Source organism: Sus scrofa, chromosome 13 (genome assembly GCF_000003025.6).
Source record: "Sus scrofa isolate TJ Tabasco breed Duroc chromosome 13, Sscrofa11.1, whole genome shotgun sequence".
In the NCBI taxonomy this organism is placed as follows: domain Eukaryota; kingdom Metazoa; phylum Chordata; class Mammalia; order Artiodactyla; family Suidae; genus Sus; species Sus scrofa.
Window position 1 is genome coordinate 202,831,095 of NC_010455.5, and position 23,307 is coordinate 202,854,401.

General features: G+C 38.6%; 1 protein-coding gene across 2 annotated transcripts in view; it reads right to left on the reverse strand.

The window, feature by feature from the left end:
* The window catches only part of BRWD1 (bromodomain and WD repeat domain containing 1), a 120,506-nt gene that overhangs the window by 55,055 nt on the left and 42,144 nt on the right, over positions 1-23,307 (reverse strand). For both annotated transcript variants that reach the window (XM_021070988.1, XM_021070989.1), the window contains exons 16-22: positions 20,283-20,411; positions 19,867-20,092; positions 16,617-16,802; positions 12,713-12,896; positions 8,437-8,530; positions 3,758-3,889; positions 1,394-1,488 (exon numbers count right to left, since the gene is read on the reverse strand). In XM_021070988.1, the coding sequence (XP_020926647.1) occupies positions 1,394-1,488; positions 3,758-3,889; positions 8,437-8,530; positions 12,713-12,896; positions 16,617-16,802; positions 19,867-20,092; positions 20,283-20,411 (1,046 nt within the window). The remainder of the gene's footprint in view (positions 1-1,393; positions 1,489-3,757; positions 3,890-8,436; positions 8,531-12,712; positions 12,897-16,616; positions 16,803-19,866; positions 20,093-20,282; positions 20,412-23,307) is intronic.

The window sequence follows — 23,307 nt, forward strand, 5'->3', positions numbered from 1 at the left end:
AAAAACAGGAACAGCCAAGTGTTCTAGAAATTACTCCAGCTCCTAACCTGGATGCAATAAAAGACAAGAAAGGAAGCTGAGAGTATGGTTCAGCGGTCTATAAGCACAGCATCAACAGAAACTAAAATAAAATAATCTGAGTCATATTTAAATGGGAGAATTTTCTAGACTTGGTGGTGGAAACGCTGTGAAGAGAGACGGACGTCCGAGTGTCTGGCCTGAGCATCTGCCGGCCTAACGCGATGTTTACCAAGATGAGGATCAGATGTTAACATCCGAGTTCCATGAAACTGGGATTCCAAAACTAAACAAAAGGTAACGCGTCTGTTAAAGTTTCTATTTCGGGCAGGACAAGCAAAATTAAACAGAATATGCTCTGTGTGTCCATCTGGACCTCCTCCCCCCCTAATGTGCACGGCGCATCAACCGGCAGTACACATCAATCAGAGCCGCTCCAGGGTGCCCGCTTGACTATAAAGATCAATCTTTTCTTTCTCCTGATAGCAGCAATTTAAGTTCTTAAAGCCTGTTCTCTCCCAGCTCTGTGGGAAGTCATGGTACTTGCTGCTCAATGTGTATGAGTTTACCTGAACTATGTATCCTTGGGGAACGGCATGTCAAACACATGTGTCAATGATGTACCATCATGTCTCAAAAATGTACACTGTGCCTTCAACTTCTAACAGGTGGGACAGTTCTCAGAGCTTCCTGAGAATCTGCTTCCCAGGTTATAATCCTCAGTTTGGCTCAAACAAATTTCCCTTTTTTAAAAAATTCTTAACTTGACAGTGAGCTGAATTTTTATCACCATATGTAGGAACTAATGCTAAAGTTAACAGTAGTTTTACCACCTAGACTTTGGATACTACTCTTTATAAATGCAGCCTAGGACTAAACTGATGTTTGGATTACACCTATTTTATAGCGTGAGCTCAAATGTTTTACAGAAAAATAAAAATGCCAAAATATTTTCTACAGAAACAGCTGTTAATCCAGCTTTCCTCTCCTTTTAAACATATTAAAAACTCAATTATTACACAGTTGTGAGTGCTTATATCTTGAACGCTGTTCAAGTACGATTCCATTCAAGGTTAAGACTAAAACAATTATAAGAGAAAACAATTAAAAACAGATACCTTGGGAGTTCCCCTCATGGCTCAGCCATAACGAACCCAACTAGTATCCGTGAAGATGCAGGTTCAATCCCTGACCTCACTCAGTGGGTTAAGGATCCGGCGTTGCTGTGAGCTGTGCTGTAGGTCGCAGAGGCAGTCTGGATCCCTCACTGCTGTGGCTGTGGGGTAGACCAGCAGCTATAGCTCCGATTCAACCTCTAGCCTGGGAACTTTCATATGCCACGGATGCAGCCCTAAGAAGGAAAAAAAACCAGTACCTTGAACTTTCACTGTCACTTTCACTTCTTCTATCACTTTTCCATTCTTCTTCTTCAGAAGAACAAGAAACTTCACTTTGATCACAGGAAGTCTCCTAATTTGAGAGGCAGGTACAGAATAAAATAAAATTTTGATCTCTGAGATTAAATAACACAAATCAAGAGAAACCACATAGTCATCCCAATCATCTCAGAAATAAATACCATAACCTGGTAATAAAATATAATTAGGTAAACTTAAAACGGAAACCACAGGTCTTTACTACATCCCCTTTTTTACAAGGACATTAGGCAACAGAGAGTTTTTATGAGACTGAACACCACTGTTAACAAAAGAAAGTGACACAGTGGGCCATTCTCTGAACACAGTTAACAGGAAGCCGATGCCAATGTCCTGGTTTGGACTTAAGCCCTTGCAATGGGGGGCAGTGGTACCCGCTGCTGTTTCACCTTCAATCCCTTAATCCCCCAGTGACAGAGGATGTTGAGCACCTTTTTATACACTTGTCTTCTGTAGATCTCTTTGACGAGGTACCTATTAGATCTTTCATCAATTTTTAAATTGGGTTGTATTCTTTTTGAGTTTTTAAGAATACAAGTATTCTTGCCAACAATGCAACCCACAAGAGCTTCATCTCCAAAATATGCACAACAACTCATACAACTAAACAACAGAAAAAACACAACCCAATCGAAAAATGGGCACAAGATCTATATAGACATTTTTTCCAAGGAAGAGATACAAATGGCCAGTAGGCACACTAAAACAAAATGGTCAACATCACTAATTCTTAGAGAAATGCAAATCTAAACAACGAGGTACCCCCTCACACCAGTCAGAATGGCCATCAATAAGTCTACAAATAACAAATGCTGAAGAGGATGTGGAGAAAAGGGAACCCTCCTGCACTGTTGGTGGGACTGTAAAACTGTTACAACCACTATGGAGAACGGTATGAAGATTTCTCAGAAAACTAAATATAAAACTACCATATGATCCAGCAATCCCACTCCAGGGCATATGTCCAGACAAAACTCTAATTCAAAAAGATACATGCAGGCAGAGTCTCCCTGCTTGCCTGCTTGCATCTCTCACAAGTGTCCCATCTTAGTAAGTCTACGTCTTGCCTATCACTTTGTCTCTCTCAGAATTCCTTCTGGGTGGAGGCACAAAGAACCTAAACCTCAAACTAAAACCCCCAACAAATGGAAGAACTACTTGATGAAGCAGTCTTCATTCCAGGAAGAAGGAAGACCACCAGAACCAGTCCCGGGGGCCACTAAATGCCAGCTTCAAGAGATAATGCAAGCTTGCCTCTACCCTAATTCTTATCTACTGCCCCATTTCCATTCCCTAAACTATAAAACCACCTCCAAACCCCTTCCAAAAGGAGCACAGTCTTTAAGGCATTAGTCTGCTGTGGCCCACTTTGCCTAGCAAAGCAATAAAGCTATCTTTTTCTTCCCCCCCCCGAAAAGATACATGCAACCCCTATGTTCATAGCAGCCCTATTTACAATGGCCAAGACATGGAAACAACCTCCACTGTCCATCAACAGATGAATGGATCAGTAAGATGTGGTACACACACATCAGCCATACGAATGGAATGGAATACTAATCAGCCATAAAAAAGAACAAAATAATGTCATTTGCAACAACATGAATGCAACCAGAGATAATCATATAAGTGACCTAAGTCAGAAAGATTCATGATATACCTGGAACACGTCTTGAAAATACTATACTAAGCAAAAAAAAAAAAAAAAAAAAAAGCCAGTCAGAATATCGTACTACATGCTTCCATTAAAAAACTCGTCCGTAACATGAAAATCCACACAAAAAGAAAGATGATTGGCTGCCAAGGGCTTGAGTACCATGGGAATGGAAAGCACTTGACAAATGAGTACAGGATTTATTTTCAGGTTATTTAAATATTTTGAAATTAAACAATGGTGATGATGGCACAATTCTGTCAATACACTAAACCCACTAGACCGTACATTTGTATGGTGCAACAAAGCTGTCAAAAATTGTTAGAGAAATTCAAAAGGTGAAATTTTATGTTAATCTCCTACTGTATAGCACAGGGAACTACATCTAGTCACTTGTGATGGAACATGATGGAGGATAATGTGAGAAAAAGAATGTATATATGTGTGTTTGACTGGGTCACTTTGCTCTACAGTAGAAACTGACAGAACAGAGTAAATCAACTAAAATGGAAAAATTAAAAATCTTAAAATTTTACGTCTATTTTTAAAGAATACTGTATTTTCACATAATTACAAGGTAGATTCAAAGTAAAGAATTAAGAAAAATTATTTACGATTATTTCACACATTTTCAAGTTAGGAAACTCACATGTCTCATGGAGCTTGAAGACTCATTTCCAGAAGATAACTCACGCCGTCCAAGATTTCTTCCACCGTAATTTGGGTATCTACGTCGACATGTCCTTGGCCTAGACTGTGGCCTCACAATCACCGAATCAGACTGAAGCACAAACAAACATGCAGACGAAAATCAACACTTACCATAATAACAATAATCCAAAAGGGAAATCAATTTAAACTACGTTACCTTGGAAAAATACATGTTCCTGTATTACAATCCAGTAACAACCTTAAGGAATATCTATCACTGTGCGTATACACAGGTATAGAGAAATATCTGAAGTGATCCTCAAATATTAACCCTAGTTATTTCTAGGTTTTAACTTTTTAGATAATTTGTCAGTATTTCTCACTTGTGTTTAAATTTTTTAAAATACCTTATTTTTTTTTTTACCAAAACAAAATAATTAAATAATCGTTTAAAATCAGCCCAACAGCTAGACTGAACCTTTTCAGGTGCAGAGGGAGGGTACTATGCCTACACCACAGCCACAGCAACACCAGATCCATCCATGCTGCAGCTTGGGGCAATGCCAGATCTTAACCCACTGAGTGAGACCAGGAATGGAACCCACATCTTCACAGAGACTATATAGGTTTTTGGTGGGGGTTTTTTTGTTTTGCTTTGTTTTGTTTTTGCTTTTTAGGGCTGCACCTGCGGGGTGCAGGGGTCAAATTGGAACTACAGCTGCCAGCCTACACCACAGCTGCAGTGACTCAGGATCCAAGCCACATCTGCAATCTACACCACTGCTCACAGCAATGCCGGATCCTTAACCCACTGAGCAAGGTCAGGGATCGAACCGAAACCTCATGGTTCCTAGTCAGATTCATTTCGCTGCACCACGACAGGAACTCCTCCTACATTGAGTTCTTAATCCACTGAGCCACAATGGGAACTCCCATTGATAGGTTTTACTTCAATGCATCACTGAGTGACTTTAAAACAACTGTACTTTCCTTAATTTGTCAGAAAATTTTTTGTTAAAGCAAAAACTCCTATTAATGAATTCCATGACTAATAAAATGTAAATACAGATGGGCCAAAACTATCACTAAGTACAAAAAAAATTTGTCAAAATAATTTAAAAAAAAAAGAAAAGAAAAGACAGTTTAAAGGTACTGTAATACCGGGAGTCCCCGTCGTGGCACAGTGGTTAACGAATCTGACTAGGGTTAACCACTAGGTGGTTGCGGGTTCGATCCCTGCCCTTGCTCAATGGGTAGAGGATCCGGCGTTGCTGTGAGCTGTGGTGTAGGTCGCAGATGCGGCTCGGATCCCGCATTGCTGTGGCTCTGGCTCTGATTAGATCTCTAGCCTGGGAATCTCCATATGCGGCGAGAGCGGCCCTGCAAAAGGCAAAAAGACAAAAAAAAAAGGTACTGTAATACCTAACAAGGCTATGAAGAAGTACAGGACCAATTCAGGGAAAAGGATACAAGTAATAAAAAAGAATTCAGAACAGCAAGGACAGCCTGAAAACAACGGAGACAGAAAATAAAAGGGAAGAGACAGAAAGTAAAGGATAAAAACATATACTACACAAACACTAGCCAAAAGAAAGCTAGGACAGCTACATTCATATAAAAGAATTTGAAGAAAAAAAAGCAGTGTTACTACAGATAAGGGGTGAAAATTCACAATGATAAAAAGTTAAATTCAGGAGTTCCCCTCATGACTCAGCAGTTAGCAAACCCAACTAACATCCACGATGACTTGGGTTCAATCCCAGGCCTTGCTCAGTGTACAGGATCCGGCATTGCCATGAGCTGTGGTGAAGGTCCCAGATGCAGCTCGGATCCCGTGTTGCTGTGGCCCTGGCGTACGTAGGCCGGTGGCTACAGCTCCAATTCATCCCCTAGTCTGGCAACCTCCATATGCCGCAGGTGCAGCCCTAAAAAGACAAACAAACAAACAAACAAAAAAAAAGTTAACATGAGTAGGAAAAGGGGAAATTCTAAATTTATACACACCAAGTAACACTGCTTCAAACTACATAAAGCAAAACAAGTAAAAACAAAGAAAGCTACGAACATAATGAAATTTTAAAGGAATGCAAGCACTTTGAAACTAAATGGGGCACAAACTACTCAAGCTGAATATACACACAACCCATGCTTCAATCATTTTACTCCAATGCATATACTCAGAAGAAATACACACACTGATACTAAGATACAGGTACAAAATGTTGAATACAGTATTGTTCCTAACATACTATCCCTAACATGAAAACCCCAAGTGTCCTTTCAGAATAGACTTATTAAACAGCAATATGCTCATTAAGGGGCAACTATCCAACAATGTAAACAAATGAACCTCAACTACTCACAACAAAGATAAATCTCACAAGGTCAAATGATGAAGCCAGATATGAAAGATTACATATACATACTATATGATTCCTTTTCTTTTTTTCCTACTTTTTCTTTAGGGCCACACCCTTGGCATATGGAGGTTCTCAAGCTAGGGGTCTAATCGGAGCTGCAGCTGCTGGCCTGCACCACAGCCACAGCAACATGGATCTGAGCCGTGTCTGCAACCTTCACCACAGCTCATGGCAACGCCAGATCCTTAACCCACTGAGTAAGGCCAGGGATCAAACCTGCATCCTCATGGATTCTAGTTGGATTCGTTTCTGCTGAGCCACAACAGGAACACCTATGATTCCATTTAGATCAATGTTTCTTAGCCATTTTTATATTATCCCTGCTCTACAGGAAACTCTTTAGGCTTTTTCCTAATTTGCCCCCTCGAAACTGTAATACTGCAGATTAAGTGGTATGTGGATTAAGTGTTTATGTATTGTATGTACATCTGTGCTCTGTACATAAATAGATGAGACAGAAGGTTCAGTCTTCTTATTCAACACACGGTTTAAAATAGCTAATGTGTTTTCAGCTTTTTTGTTCATTTGTTTTTTACGGCCACACCCAAGGCACATGGAGGTTCGCAGGCTAGGGGGTGAATTGGAGCTGTAGCTGCTGGCCTATACCATAGACAGAGCAACACAGGATCCAAGCCATGTCTGCAACCTACACCACAGCTCATGGCAACGCCGGATCCTGAACCCACTGAGCAAGGCCACGGATCGAACCTGCATCCTCATGGATGCTGACAGATTCATAAATTGCTGAGCCACAACAGAAACTCTTAAAATAGCTAGTATTTATGAGCCAAACACTAAATCAAAAAATTTAAAGCTCTCTGCATTTTTAAATCAACTTTATAACTATTTCTTAAATAATTTTATATGCAATTTAATTATACTGTAATATATCAAATTATATATCCAAGACTGTAATTATCAAATTATATATCCAAGTTAGAAATTTATAAATACATAACAGCATTATAACCAAATTTTTAAAAATCTTTCCAAACTTTTCCAGCAAAAATAAAACAATTAAAAAATTTACTGTTTTCTTGTTATTTCAGTAAATTTAACTTTAATTTTTTTATGAGAAAATAATTACAGCTGAAGATATTCAGAGAGTCAACATTTTTTTCTTTTCGGTACTTAACATCACAATGACTTGAATTATTTTTAAACTAAATATTAAGATAGAAACTATTTTTATTTAATTCTCGAAGCCCAAGTCACATGCAAAAGCACCAAGCAACAAGCTTAAACAACAGTTAGGCAGCTGATGGCAGCGAGGTATACACAGGTCATTTCACACGATATGACTTCAAGTTTGAGTGATCAACTCAAAGACTATCTTGCAAAACAACCGTTCTGCACCACAGTTTCGCAGCATTAATTCTGCACACGTGTTGTGTATCGCCCATTAACTTAACATTAATGCTTCACATGAAGAAGGTCAAGAAAATCCAAACAGAGAAAATAAACACTAAGGAATAAGATTTTCTCAGGCAGGGACGGGCTTTTGGCCAGTCAAAAATCATGACATCTAAGATTTTTTACAAATGCATGATATGGAAAACATCAAACACTGAAAAAGCTAACTAGCATCTTTAGAAGTTAAAAAGTTGGGGAGTTCCCACTGTGGCTCAGCAGTTAATGAACTCGACTAGTATCCACGAGGACATGGGTTCAATCCCTGGCCCTGCTCAGTGGGTTAAGGACCCCACGTTGCTGTGGCTGTGGTGTAGGCTGGCAGCTGCAGCTCCTATTCAACCCCTAGCCTGGGAACCTCCACATGCCACAGGTACGGCCCTAAAAAGACAAAAGACAAAAGACAAAACAAAAAAGTTAAAACGTTGGTTACTTGTGGGAGAAAGGAGAGAACAGTGATTCGGGATAGAAACAAAATGCTTCTGATGGGTTGGTAATGATCTAGTGGTTATTAGAAAATAATTTCCTAGAAGCCTATATGTACCAGAATAGTGTACAGTGCCACATCAATCCACATCAATAACGCAGCCAACTATCCAAGTGTTCTACCAACTAAAACAACAAATAATCCTTGAACAGTGAGAGGGGACAGAAGTACTATTAGGCCTTGGGCTATTTCTCACAAGTTTCAAGCCACTTTTCCTAACAGCTGTACAACTTTATCTACCATTTTAAATGCCAAACAGAAGACTAATATCACTAACGTTCCCAGTGGTCAAAAAGAAAACTATGAATTTCAGTTTAACGTCTCATGTGCTTATCCCTAAGAAAATGGAATTTAGGTTACCTTCTGTGCAAGCTGGAGAGTCTTCCTCTTTCTTCCAATTATATAAAGATTTCTTTCTTCTTCACCTTTCTCTATTCTGAAGTCTTCCAATTTCCTACAAATTTAAGTATCTGGTTATATTAGTCACTAATAAGTAAAGGATACAAGAGGGAATATTCATCATTATGATTCCAGGAGTCATAATTAAATACATTTTTAATTAATACAGAAAATTCCTAAAGTTATAACAAAACTGAAGTCAAGCTGTACTTGGAAATTCAATATCAACAAATCTCAGTGCAGCTAGGAAGGCCTATTTTTCATATTTAACACAGAAACATTCACTAATTTATATTCTGATTGGTCCTATGAGGACCAACTCGAACAGAATCCCTCACATTAGCTACTCAAAATGTACCTATGATTTTCCAAGACTGCAATTCCTTTCTCTAAAGAAAAAATAAGAGCAGAATCCATCTCCAAACTTATTCAAACTGCCTGTTTTATAATTCCTAGAAAGCCAGAATAACAATGTTACTGGTTCTTCTAATCATCTATACTTCACTCATATGACACAAAAGTAAGTTTATAATGTTACTGTGACCAATTGCAGAGCAAGGGACCTTCTAACATGAAGATCACTTTCCTTCTTCATGATTAAAGAATTCAAGCAACTAAATGTCCTCTTTATCCAATGTGAACATTGCTGAAAACATGTAGCTTAAGTTTTGAGTTCACTTTATAATTCCACTGGAAAAGTTTCAAAACTGACATGGCAACCACACTCTAAGACACAGCTGAACACTCGAATGAATAAATTTGTATAAAGACAAAAACTGACTTCCAAGAAAACTGCTTTTTTCTCAGGATGCATCTGCAGCCCACACTCATGTGACAGCCGAACACTACTCACAAGGCAGTTCCAAATCAGACTCAACTCTTCGCAAGTCGTCCACTTCACCATTGATATATGTAGGTAAGGACCTACATGAAGTTTTTCACCTGTAGTCAAATAAAATTCCTACCCCATACCTGTATGCTTCCCTTTGTTTTGACAATGAAGCATTACATACAATTCATTCCAATCAATAATAAAGCAAAGGAACAATCTAGAACTTCCTAAGTATCATGTTCAACTGTGTACAATTCCACGCCTAAAGAGATGGTCAGCTAAGAAAATATTATGAAAGATCACAAACTGTACTTGTGATCCACTCATTTTTTTAGAATGAATACAGTTTCTGTTATTGGATTAAGACAAACTAAGACCTGAGCTGTAGTCCCAAACAGAATTACCTTCACTCGGACACAGAATCATGTGTTCAATTTTCTGCACAGTAGGGATTTACTCCTCATGTTTTTATCTATTAACTGAATTTTTCAAAATGGACACAAACTACTTTTGAAGTCAGAAAACAAATTTTCATTTCTCTTGATCTTTATCAAACGATACCCTAAAAGAGTTATGTAAGGTTCATCACTGCTCCTGTTGTAAGGATTACTGTCAAGAGCGCTGACCACTATTCTGTCACCCAGCATCTTCCATAAAATCTCTTATGTATTTTAGGATATAGCTCTAGAAAGAGCTATGCCCTTCATCAGGAAAATTACATTGTGGTGGCTAGTTGACTCATAAAATCCATTTTTCTTTCTTCCTTAGAATCTCACTTTTATTTTTATTTATTTATTTATTTGTCTTTTTGCCTTTTCTAGGGCCGCTCCCACAGCACATGGAGGTTTCCAGGCTAGGGGTCTAATAGGAGCTGTAGCCACGGGCCTACACCAGAGCCACGGCAACGCAGGATCTGAGCCGCGTCCGCGACCTACACCACAGGTCACAGCAACACCAGATTGTTTAATCCACTGAGCAAGGCCAGGGATTGAACCCACAACCTCATGGTTCCTAGTTGGATTCGTTAACCACTGCGCCACAACGGGAACTCCGTGAATCTCACTTTTAATCTAAGCTTTTCGTTGTCCTAAATAGAGACTCTTACCTCACCTGCTCTGTAGCTAAGTATGGCCATACGATGAAATTCTGGTAAGTTAAGAGCAGAAATGTCACATGGGGCCAGTAAGTCTGATTAAAAGAAATTCCTTCGAAAAGAAATGTCCTCCTTGCCTTCTTCTGCCCTAAATATCCACCTCCACCACAGATGCAGTATGTGCCATCTACTACAAAGTCCAGCTGTCTTGGACTTCGAGGTGAGGTGATTGGAAGCCACATCCTTAAAGGGGAGATCAGAACTAGAGGACCAGGACCCTAAGGCCCTGATTAACCAGGATTCTAGCCTTAAACTATTTCCAGACTTCCTTTATGTTAAGAGAATAAATAAGGAGATATTCTTCAGGTCTTTCACTCCTGATGCCTGTTTGCTTCTCCTGATTTTGACAACAAAAAGTATTCCAAAACGAAATTTTCAGTTCTGATGACCATGAAACTGAAACACAATTTTAAGGCTTAATTATAGCACACACTACATACACCACGGTAATTTTCTGTATTGCTCATCCCAACTCTAGATTCTGCTTTTCACTATTTTACAGAGTACATATAAATACTCTTAAATTCACTGTAAAACACCTAAGTAATGTCCAGTATTACTCCGGCAATCACTGAAGCTCTTCTGGCTAAACACATGAAAACTTTTATATTATCTTCAAAATATTGGTTATTATGAGACACAAACATGACAGCATACTGAAACATTTTAAATACCAATAAAAAAAAAACAGTATTTGCTAACTTGACAGCTAGTACATTAAACTCAATAGCCAAGGAAGACCACACTATAATTAGGAAATGTCATTTCTCACTAAAAGAAAACAGGGCTGCTTAGAACAAAAGACCGACCCTAAGCCTAGGTAAAGAAATTTACAAGATGAACCTATAACACCTTAACATGCCTGAGAGCAAAGGCTACTACATACATCATTTCAAAAAGACTCAGGAGCCAACTTGAAGCAGCCCCTCCTGGCCAGAGATGGGACAATTTAAACATCACTAACGATACCAGAAATAAGCTAAATCACAGCAGTGTGATTTAAACACTGAAAAACAGAAACACATCAACACTGCTGGAGGAGAAAAAGAAATAAATCTTTATTTTGAAGGTAAATATAGCAAAATAAGCAAGCATCTACCCTGTTTTTTTAATATACAAACTTTACTACTGGATAATAAAATAGTAGATGTGGGTAAATTTTTGTCTGGAAGTATCCAAGACTTCAGACTTGAAATGTCACTATTTTATAACTCCTAACTAATTAACGAATCTAGGCAGTGAGCATCAATACCTGCAGCATCACACAAAAAATTAGACATCATTTGCCTTCTGAAGGATTTTTACCATTTTTGATATAGTCTTGCAAAAAACTAGAAACATTTATGACATGTGAAACAACTGGAAATTTAAATTTAAACACTGCCTTTTTTTTTTAAGATATGACAATGGCATTATGGTTACAATTTAAGACAATTTCTTCTATTTTAGAGAAACATACTAACACAGCTATGGACAAAATGGGGTATCTATCAAAGTAACAGTGAAAGAAGAAAAGGCAGATACATGTTTATACCGATGAAACAAGACTGGTTACCACAGTGAAGAGAGAACAATTTTTTAGGGCTGCACCTGAGGCATATGAAGTTCCCAGGGTAGGGGTCGAATCGGAGCTATAGCTGCCGGGCTACACCACAGCCATAGCAACGCAGGATCCGAGCCACCTCTGCGACCCACACCACAGCTCAGGGCAATGCCAGATCCTTAACCCACTTGAGAGAGGCCAAGGATCAAACCCACGTCCTCATGGTTCCTAGTCAGGTTTGTTAGCTACTGAGCCACGAAGGGAACTCCTAGAGAACAATTTTGACATCTTCCTACCACAATTAAAATAATCACAACCCACTACTAAAATATATTTATATGATTATTTTTGTTTAATATTTTTGTCTTTTCAGGGCCACACACATGGCACATGGAGGTTCCCAGGCTATGGGTCCAATTGGAGCTGCACTTGCCTGCCTATGACACAGCCACAGCAACACTGGGTCCAAGCTGCGTCTGCAACCTACTCCACAGCTCACAGCAACACTGGATCCTTAACCCACTGAGTGAGGCCAGGAATTGAACCCACAACCTCACGGTTACTAGTCAGGTTCGTTAACCACTGAACCACAACGGGAACTCCTTTATATCATTATTTATACCACTAATGATTAAAATATATGTAAATAACCATATAGATGTATTTTCATAGATACATAAACAGTATTAATAGATATCCTAAAACAAACCTAAAGATGCCTAGTGGTACCTCTGGTACAACCACTCTTCGTCTCCAAGCCTGCAGGTCACGCTCTGTGGCAATCTGACTGCGGGGAGCATTCTGATGCATCTGACGGACACCTTCGACCTGTCCACTGCGGCGCAGACCAATGTTTGGAGGGGACTGGATGTCTAAGCTCAGCCTTCTAAAACCTAGGGAAATTGTTAAGAAATTATTCCAAAACAAATGTCAATCTAATATGCACATATATTCCTCCTAGTAAGATATAAACTGAAAATAAAGACCTACTGAAAAAAGAATCTTAATGTGACTGAGATCAAAACATATCATACAGGGAGTTCCCGTCGTGGCGCAGTAGTTAACGAATCCGACTAGGAACCATGAGGTTGCGGGTTCGGTCCCTGCCCTTGCTCCGTGGGTTAACGATCCGGCGTTGCCGTGAGCTGTGGTGTAGGTTGCAGACGCGGCTCGGATCCCAAGTTGCTGTGGCTCTGGTGTAGGCCGGTGGCTACAGCTCCGATTGGACCCCTAGCCTGGGAACCTCCATATGCCAAGGGAGCGGCCCAAGAAATAGCAACAACAACAACAACAAAAAGACCAAAAAAAAAAAAAAACATATCATACAGAACAAACATTACTATAACTATTAACAATTTCCATTTTTACTAGACTTTCTGAACTTACCGTACTTTCTGAAAGTACAAGCATTTTCTATAATACTGTTATAGTTTCAGTTCTAAAAACCCTGCTTTCCTGAAAACTGCAAACTAAAAATATATCTTTCTCAAAACATTAGCACTACAAATAGATGTCTCAACTGCGGTGGCTTTATAATAAGACCTCTAACAACAAACATTATTTGTGACATCAAGAGATAATCTGGGAGTTCCCATCGTGGCTCAGCAGAAGTGAACCTGACTAGTATCCATAAGGGCGCAGGTTTGATCCCTGGCCTCGATCAGTGGGTTAGGAATTGATCCGGCATTGCCATGAGCTGTACTGTAGGTTGCAGATGCCGCTCGGATCTGGCCTTGCTGTGGCTGTGGTGTAGGCCAGTGGCTACAGCTCCAATTAGACCCATAGCCCAGAAACCTCCATATGCTGAAGATGCAGCCCTAGGAAAAAAAAAAAAAAAAAATTAAAAAAACATGAGATTCAGAACAGTTGTTATCTTAGGAGAGAGAAAACAGAGCAGGACCCATAAAGATAATTATCATGATTTAAAACAAAGGACCACGTGTGAACCAATGATAAAGTGTGTCATGAACAAAGTTTTGATAGACCCAATTCTTTGTCCCTAAAATCCAAAACAAATATATAAAAGAAGTAAAATTTAAAGCATTAAAGGAACTTCTAGACATAACAGTCATTAAAATCTAAAGCCCATTAAAATTGCACCCCCAGAAATCAAATACAAGGGAATAAACCCAAGGAGGTAAAAGACTTACATGTTGAGAACCATAAAACATTAATCAAGGAAATTAAAGAGGATTCAAAGAAATGGAAAGATACTCCATGTTCCCAGGTTGGAAAAATTAATATTATAAAAATGGCCATACTACCCAAAGCAATCTACAGATTCAATGCAATCCCTATCAAATTACCCGACATTTTTCACAGAACTAGAACGAACAAACCAAAAATTTATATGGAACCACAAAAGACCCAGAATTGCCAAAACAATCCTGAGGAACAAAAGCCAAGCAGGAGGCATAACTCTCCCAGACTTCAGGCAATATTACAAAGCCACAGTCATCAAGACAGTGTGGTACTAGTACCAAAACAGACATACAGAACAATGGAACTGAATAGAGAGCCCAGAAGTAAACCCAGATACCTATCTATGGTCAATTAATCTTCAACAAAGGAGACAAGAATAAAGATGGGGAAAAGACAGTCTTTTCATCAACTGTTGGTGGGAAAATTGGACAGCCACATGTAAATCAATGGAACTGGAAAACACCCTCACATCAGAAATAAACTCAAAATGGCTCAAAGACTTAAACGTAAAATAAGACACCATCACACTCCTAGAAGAGAACATAGGCAAAACATTCTCTGGCGTCAGCCTTACAAACGTTTTCTCAGGTCAGTCTCCCAAGGCAACAGAAATAAAACCAAAAATTAACCAATGAGACCTAATCAGACTGACAAGCTTTTTCAGAGCAAAGGAAACTATAAAAAAAAAACCAAAAAGACAACTTAAAGAATGGGAGAAAATAGCTTCAAATGATGCAACCAACCTGACAAGGGCTCAATCTCTAAAACATACAATCAACTTATACAACTCAACAGCAAAAAAGCCAACAACCGAATGGAAAAATGGGCCAAAGACCTGAAAAGACATTTCTCCAAAGAAGACATACAGATGGCCAACAAGTACATGAAAAAATGCTCAACATCCCTGATTATTAAGAGAAATGTAAATCAAAGTGACCATGAGATACCACCTCACATCAGTCAGAATGGCCATCATTAATAAGTCCACAGACAACAAATGCTGGAGCGGGTGTGGAGAAAAGGGAACCTTCCTGCACTGTTGGTGGGAATGTAAACTGGTACAACCACCATGGAGAACAGTATGGAAATACCTCAGAAAACTAAATATAGAACTACCATCTGACCCAGCAATCCCACTCTTGGGCATATATCCAGACAAAACTTTCCCTGAAAAAGACATATGCACCCATATGTTCAGTGCAGCACTATTCACAATAGCCAAGACATGGAAACAACCTAAATGTCCACCAACAGATGAATGGATTAAGAAGATGTGGTATATGTACACAATGGACTACTACTCAGCCATAAAAAAGAACAAAATAATGCCATTTGCAGCAACATGGATGGAGCTAGAGACCCTCATATTAAGTGAAGTAAGTCAGAAAGAGAAAGACAAAAATGATATCACTTATATCTGGAATCTAATATATGGCACAAATGAACCTTTCCACAGAAAAGAAACTCATGGACATGGAGAACAGACTTCTGATTGCCGAGGGAGAGGGAGGGAGTGGGATGGATGGGGAATTTGGGGTTAACAGATGCAAACTATTGCCTTTGGAGTGGATTAGCAATGAGATCCTGCTGTAGCACTGAGAACTATATCTAGTCACTTATGATGGAGCATGATAGTGTGAGAAAAAGGAATGTATACATGTATATGTGACTGGGTCACCTTGCTGTACCGTAGAAAATTGAAAGAACGCATTAAGCCAGCTATAATGGAAAAAAATAAAAATCATTGAGTTAAAAAAATCTAAAGCCTCCAGTTATGTGGCAGATTGGATGAGAGATCAAGAGTGACAAGGCAGACAGATATAAAGAAACTGTCTAGAACACAGCACTGAGAGATAAAGAGATAAGAACTTAATAGCATTTTATAGACTCTCAAAGTTTCTTTAATTTTCCATAGGGTTTCAACTTTCCCAGAGTGAGATTTCAGTTGCATAACAATCACCAATCTCTTCTAGATTATTTCTCACATAATTATTCTACATTCCCATTATCAAGTATTTTTCCCAGAAAATTCACTTCAAACTTTCTAATTCAGTGGAAATATTAGTGCTCTACTCAATTTGGTGTTTTAAAAATGATAAAGGAAAGGAAACCTAGAACTATAGTTTTCATTAGGAAATACTCTGCTCTTTACTCTTGTTTCTTTAATATAATTTTGTAAATAATGTTATTTCAGAGCGAAAAATTTTCAACAGACTTTCATAGTACTTGAAATTCAAATGTCCATGTGTTAGGGTATCAACCTTACACCGAATAAAGCTACTTCCAGCCTACTTAACTTGTAAGTGTACACTGCTTAAAGTCTGTCATACTACATGCGTACAATGCCTTCATTTATTCTTCAGTTTCAATCCAGGCACATGTAGGCAAAATCCCTCTCATATATTTATTACCTCTTCGGGGGGTTTCTTCCCCATTCGGAAGTCCACTTGGAAGAGCGTCCTGACCTGCTCCCATTCTCTGATCTTGCTGCTGCTGCAACTGTCTTATCATTCCATCCAGAACACTGGGCTCTGGGCTTCGTTCACCATTATCATTGGTTTGCAGGCTTATAATTTGTTCAATTACCTCTCCATCACCTGCAAATTCAATGAAGGAATATAAAATAGTATGTATGAACAGAAAAAAACTTTCAAGACGACAATTAAAACCACATTAACTGTTAGAATTCTTGTTTTCTTAAAAACAATTAAAGATACTCTATACATTCATAACTAATTAAGTCAGAGAAAAGAATCAAAACAAACTAGATTACTATGTACCACAAAAACCTCAACAAAGCTTCTCAAATCCTTAGAAGTGAGCATATGCAAACACATTTCTTTTTTTTTTTTTTTTTTTTTTTTTTTTTTTTGCTTTTTAGGGTCGCACCTATGGCATAGGGAGGTTCTCAGTCTAGGGGTCTAATCAGAGCTACATCTGCCAGCCTACACCACAGCCACAGCAATGCAGGATCCGAGCTGCGTCTGTGACCTACACCACAGCTCATGGCAACACCAGATCCTTAACCCACTGAGCTAGGCCAGGGATCGAACCCGCAACCTCATAATTCCTAGTCAGATTCGTTTCGGCTGCACCACGACAGGAACTCCTGGAAACACATTTCAGAAAAAGGTTTTTTTTTCTGTTTCACATTAACACCGTTCACTTATGCAAATATTTCACTAAAGTCTTATTTCCCAAGGTCTCGGACTAGTGAGCAATGTGTGATTTCTGATATACAGAAGAGCACTGGCATTTCTCGTCTTTTTTGTTTTTCTAGGAGAGCACCCGTAGCATATGGAAATTCCTGGGCTAGGGGTCAATCAAATCAGAGCTACAGCTGCCAGCCTAGCCTACACCACAGCCACAGCAACGTGGGATCCAAGCCACGTCTGCAACCTACACCACAGCTCACAGCAACACTGGATCCTTAACCCACTATGTGAGGCCAGGGATTGAACCTGCATCCTCACCAATACTAGTTGGGCTCCTTATCGCTGAGGCACTATGGGAACTTGAGCTCATTACCGCTGGGCCACGACGGGAGCTCCCGGATTATTTATATTAATATGAAACAAAGTAATAGTTTTCAAAACAAGAAACGCTCCCGTCATGGTGCAGCAGAAACAAATCCTACTAGGAACCATGAGGTTGCAGGTTCAATCCCTGGCCTTGCTCAGTGGGTTAAGGATCTGGCGTTGCCTTGAGCTGTGATGTAGGTCAAAGACACAGCTCAGACCTGGCGATGCTACGGCTGTGGTGTAGGCCAACAGCTGTACCTCCAATTCATTTCCTAGTCTGGGAACCTCTATATGCCGCAGGTGCAGCCCTAAAAAGCCAAAAAAAAGAGAAATGCTCCCAAGGATAAAGGGGGGCATTTCATAACGATGAAAGAGTTAATTCATCTGAAATCTGTATGTACATAGTAACAGAATTTTAAAATCATCTAGTAAAAATGGATAGAACCAAAGATAAAAATAAGACAAATCCACAGGGAAGTTGGATATTTCAGCACTCTTTAAAACAGCCACAAAATGGAAAAAAGCCCAATGTTCTTCAGCTGTTAGTGAGTGGATAACTGATGGTATATCCACACAGTGGGTGCAAGAATAAACGACTGATACTTCCAACAACAGGAATGAACCTCAAAAACACCATGTTAAATTAAAGAAGCCAGACACAAAAGACTATGTATTAAACGATTTCATTTAAACAAAATTCCTTAAAAAGAAAAAATCAAGGTAACAAAATATAGTACAAAATATAACAGTCACATTATATGGGGCCAAGAGAAGGGAGAGAACAGATTCCAAAAGGTCCAAGAGAACTTTTGGGGGCACTGGAACTGGAAAAGTTACCTATGTTGACTGTGGTGAGGATTACACGACGGTTTAAAATTTCTCGACTCACCTGAACTGTACACTTAAAAATGGTAAATTTTGTTATGTCTGTGGTATACTTCAAATCAATTAAAAATATAAACATTTGAAAGAGTAAACATACAGTAATTCACATTAATCTTCAACCTTAAGGTGATTCAGTTTCGTAAATCAATCCTCATCAAAACAAACAGAAGCATCTTTCTTCTTTGCTTGGTAATATTATGGAAAAACACCGTACTGCTATGAACAAATACAAAATAAAAACAACAAACAAACCGCTTTACTTGCGTAGAACAAGCAAAGTACAAGATGGGACTGGAAAACCCTGGGCCGGAAAGGAAGGAAGTACTCAAGGAATGATGGGGACTTGAGAAAGGATACGTACCTCCGCCTGAGGAGACCCTAATAACCAAACCCAAGGGCAGGAAGAACTAAACATGATAGTACCCACCACATAACATCCGTAAGTTCCCACTAAAACTTACTAGTAAACTGTATAAATAAATGACAAGAGTAACAGATGGCCAGCTAATGATAAAATGCAGATGCAACAATAACAGAGTTATCAGACAACCTTTTTGCAACCTTCGCGATAAGTGACTCAGGCAAAAACTCTCATTGGATCCTAAAACTCAGAGGTAGAGTTCGACAAGGACTAGGTTATGTACATCAGACACTCCCACAAATTACTTATTAATTACAAAGAGGAAAAAAAACCTTCACGGTGGAGAAGACACCTGGCAGACACCAAGTGTTCAAAGCCAACCCTACCAACAACCGGAAAAACACAATCACAAGCATCCTAGTGCGATGCTCCAGGAAGGCTACAACATCACCGATGTTATGTTCTTCCAAAAATGCATAATCTGAACTTAATCAACAACAACTAATTGTAATATGCACTCCTAACTTAAAAGCTTCCATCAGAGAAGAAACAAACCTGTAACAGGCATTATTAGGGTAATGAAATTTGATTACAGACCAGATTTAAAAACACCATTACGTTAAGTGTCCTAATTTTGATAATGTTAGGATTATAAGAAAGCGTCTTTTTTCTCAGAAACTATACACTGATGTATTTAGGGGTAAATGGACATAAGGCCCAGAACTTAAGTCTCAAAAGGTTCAAAACAACCATCTGTATCTAGAGAAAGAATAATTAAAAATACTGCAAAATATTAAGGAGTGAATCTGAAAGTACAGGTGTTCTTTGTATTATTACTTACATATTTTAAATAAAAAATTTGGGGGAAAAAAAAAAAAAAGACTTGGCACTTACTTGTTGCCACGTAGCCTAGCTGTGGCACCAAATGTTCATCTGAAGAATTTTCTCGGCCTGGTACTAATCTCTGATACTTAGTTGGATGAGGATTTCCATCCACATCTACTAAGAATGGTGGAGGCATAAGGTGAGGAGCTTGCTGAGTTTGCTCATCTAAGACATAATTATTAGAATCTCTAATCAGTGGTCGATAGTCAGTATGGAAGAACATCTGATCGGGAATCTAGAAAAGGGAAGTTCAGATTGAAATTTTGAGGTTTATACATGTTAAAGAAAATAAATTAGCCAGTTAGTTTTAATTGGAAAGACCAAAAAAAAAAAATATATATATCAAATCAATACACCTAACCTATTTTCAAAACATCCTTTATAACTGTTTATTTTACATACGATAAGAAAGTATATGAAATGACCTTTTCATATGGCTTGCTGCATCCAAAACCAAATATCAGAAGGTGACCGTGAGAATCTGTACAGGCAAAATGCTGTCCATCCTGTGAAAACTTACAGTCAAATACAGCTCCATGTCCTTGTCCTTCAATCTAGGAAACACAAGGCGAAACATTTATGACCATTTCTATCCAAGAGCTGTTGTTATATCAACTTCTTGAAACAAAGTTTTTTAACAAAATTTTAATTAAAACACATTTCAGTATTTTTAGAATATTCATTTTAGATACCACTAGCCTAGAAAAAAATCCTAAAAGATATTCTAAGAATTAGTTCTCAAACTGGGCAAACAAAGGATCATAAAAATCAATCCAAAGTGAAGGCTTTCTCTACTTCTTACAAGTTAATACAACTTCATCGACTTTTCTCTTAAAACATAACAAAAGGCTTTTGATTAATAACCTACAAGGGAAATGATTAAAGATTAACAGAGTTTAATATCTGTGAACTAAGATCAACACTTTTATGGAGTTTAAACTTTCTACTTGGATAACCGACCACTATACAAAAGTTGTACTGCGGAGTTCCTGTCGTGGCGCAGTGGTTAACGAATCCGACTAGGAACCATGAGGTTGCGGGTTCGATGCCTGCCCTTGCTCAGTGAGTTAACGATCCGGCGTTACCATGAGCTGTGGTGTGGGTCACAGGTGCGGCTCGGATCCCGTGTTGCTGTGGCTCTGGCATAGGCTGGTGGCTACAGCTCCGGTTTGACCCCTAGCCTGGGAACCTCCATGAGCCTCGGGAGCGGTCCAAGAAATGGCAAAGAGACAAAAAAAAAAAAAAAAAAAAGTTGTAATACTACAAAGTCTCAAGGGTGTGTATGTAAATGCCTGTATAAGGAACTACCTTATTTCAAACTGCCACAAATTTCAGGAAGGATGCCCTAAGTGCATTATGAATGGTGCCTTAAAACTGTTTTATTCTTGCTTTTTAAAGTGTAAATTATATTAGTTTAGCATTATCAATTTATACTTAAATGAGCTATTTAACTTAATATGTAGAGCTATGTGTATTTGTTGTCTCAGCCTATAACTGCCCAATAATTAAACTTTAAGACAAGTTAAATCAATGTTGGTAAAAGCAATCATCCACCCACTAATTGCCAGAACAAACTCACATACATGCCTAAATACCTGCTTGAAAACCAACATTCACTACTGCTCTACCACACAGGAATGAGTAGCAATTAACAAAATGGGGAAAAAAAAAAAAAAAAAAAGTTAAAGCACTGGGATATTAGGGACCTACTGAATAATGTATGTATACAAATTCGCATTCCTTCGTAACATAAAAAGGAAAAGAAAGGATAAATATTTTCCATCCTATTACACAGATTCAGCCACAGCGTCCTCTGAAGAGCCCCCTCCACAGTAGGCTGACCTGCACCTTGGCACCACCTCACAGCCCTGGTCTGAGACCTTCAGTCCAAATGAAGCAGAGGTGGAAGGGGAGACCAGAGCCCTTGGCTGGCAAGGCGAGGATGGTGGCGGCTACTCTCCTGTTGTACATGTGGAGCTGCACCAAAAGCTTTGCTAAGGATACCTGCTGAGGACGTTTCCCCAAATGGGCAAACCTATCTAGGCAGAGAGCAAGGCAGCCTCTGGTTTTCACCTACAGTTTGAAGAACTCTACACAATAATTCATGACAAAATACAACCTGAAGCTGTACCTGGGGAACACTTTAGAAGTGTCACATGAGTACTGACTGCGCATTTAGTGAAACGGTGCTTTGTCTGTGGTTTACAGCCCTAAGTAATTCATCTAGCATTAGAGAATCAGGAGACACTCAGTCAAGCAGGAAGGGTTAAGCACTCAGTATTCAAGGCAAATTTCCGGTGTCTCAATGGAAATAAGATCATGTTGCCCACTTGAGGCTTTTTTATTCTTTGGCTTAGAAGTTATTTAGCTTATATTCTGTTTAAAGTCTGAATTAATGTAGTTTTCTGTTTTAATAGACTGAATTTAGTATGTAATGTTCCCATTGAGTTTTAAAGGATATTTAAGAAGATAGAACTACCTATGAATTTTGAAGCCATAAAAAAAAATGAAAAAGGCTTAGTTCATTTTTTTTGAACTAATATATATAGCTAATGATATGTTTAATAGCTAATGATGTATTTCAGTCATGCTATTTGAGTTGTTTCAGTGTATTTAATGTTAATAAATAGATACAGACATAACTAATGATGTATTTCAGTCATGCTATTTGAGCTGTTCGGTGTATTTAATGTTAATAAGTAAAACCCTGTACTTTGAACTCTTTGTTTAAGGAACTGTCAGCTCTAAGCATGTTAGAATTAAAATCTGAAGGTTAAAAAAATGGAATACATGGACTAAGACGGTCTTCAATCAAAGGTCCGAGAACACTCATCTGTAATATGCTGCTATACTACCTCTAAAATGAACTATACTTTGATATGGACCTCAATATAAACTGAAGAATAATTTTTATAAAACCTATCATATACGTTTATGTGTATATATACCTAAGGTCTTAACAAGTCCCTTCACACATTTCCCTCAGAATTTATCCTAAGGAAATAATCAAAGATCTACATAAATAACCATGTATAAAGACAAAGTATCACTGCTGTGCCTTTTTTTTTTTTTTTTTTTTTTTTTTGCCTTTTAGGGCTATACCCACAGCGTATGGAACTTCCCAGTCTAGGGGTCAAATCAGAGCTACAGCTGCCAGCCTACACCACAGCTCATGGCAATGCCAAATCCCCAACCCACTGAGTGAGGCCAGGGATCACACCCACATCCTCATGGATACTAGTAGGATTCATTTCCACTGCACCTATTTTAGAAACCACTTAAATACTCCATGATAGTAAATTAAGCATGTAACTCACATTTTTCTAAAGCTGAATTTAGTCAAAAATATATCTGTAGAGTTCCCATCGTGGCTCAGCACAGGTTCAATCCCTAGCCTTGTTAAGTAGGTTAAGGATCTGGCATTGTCAGGAGCTGTGGTGTAGGTGGTAG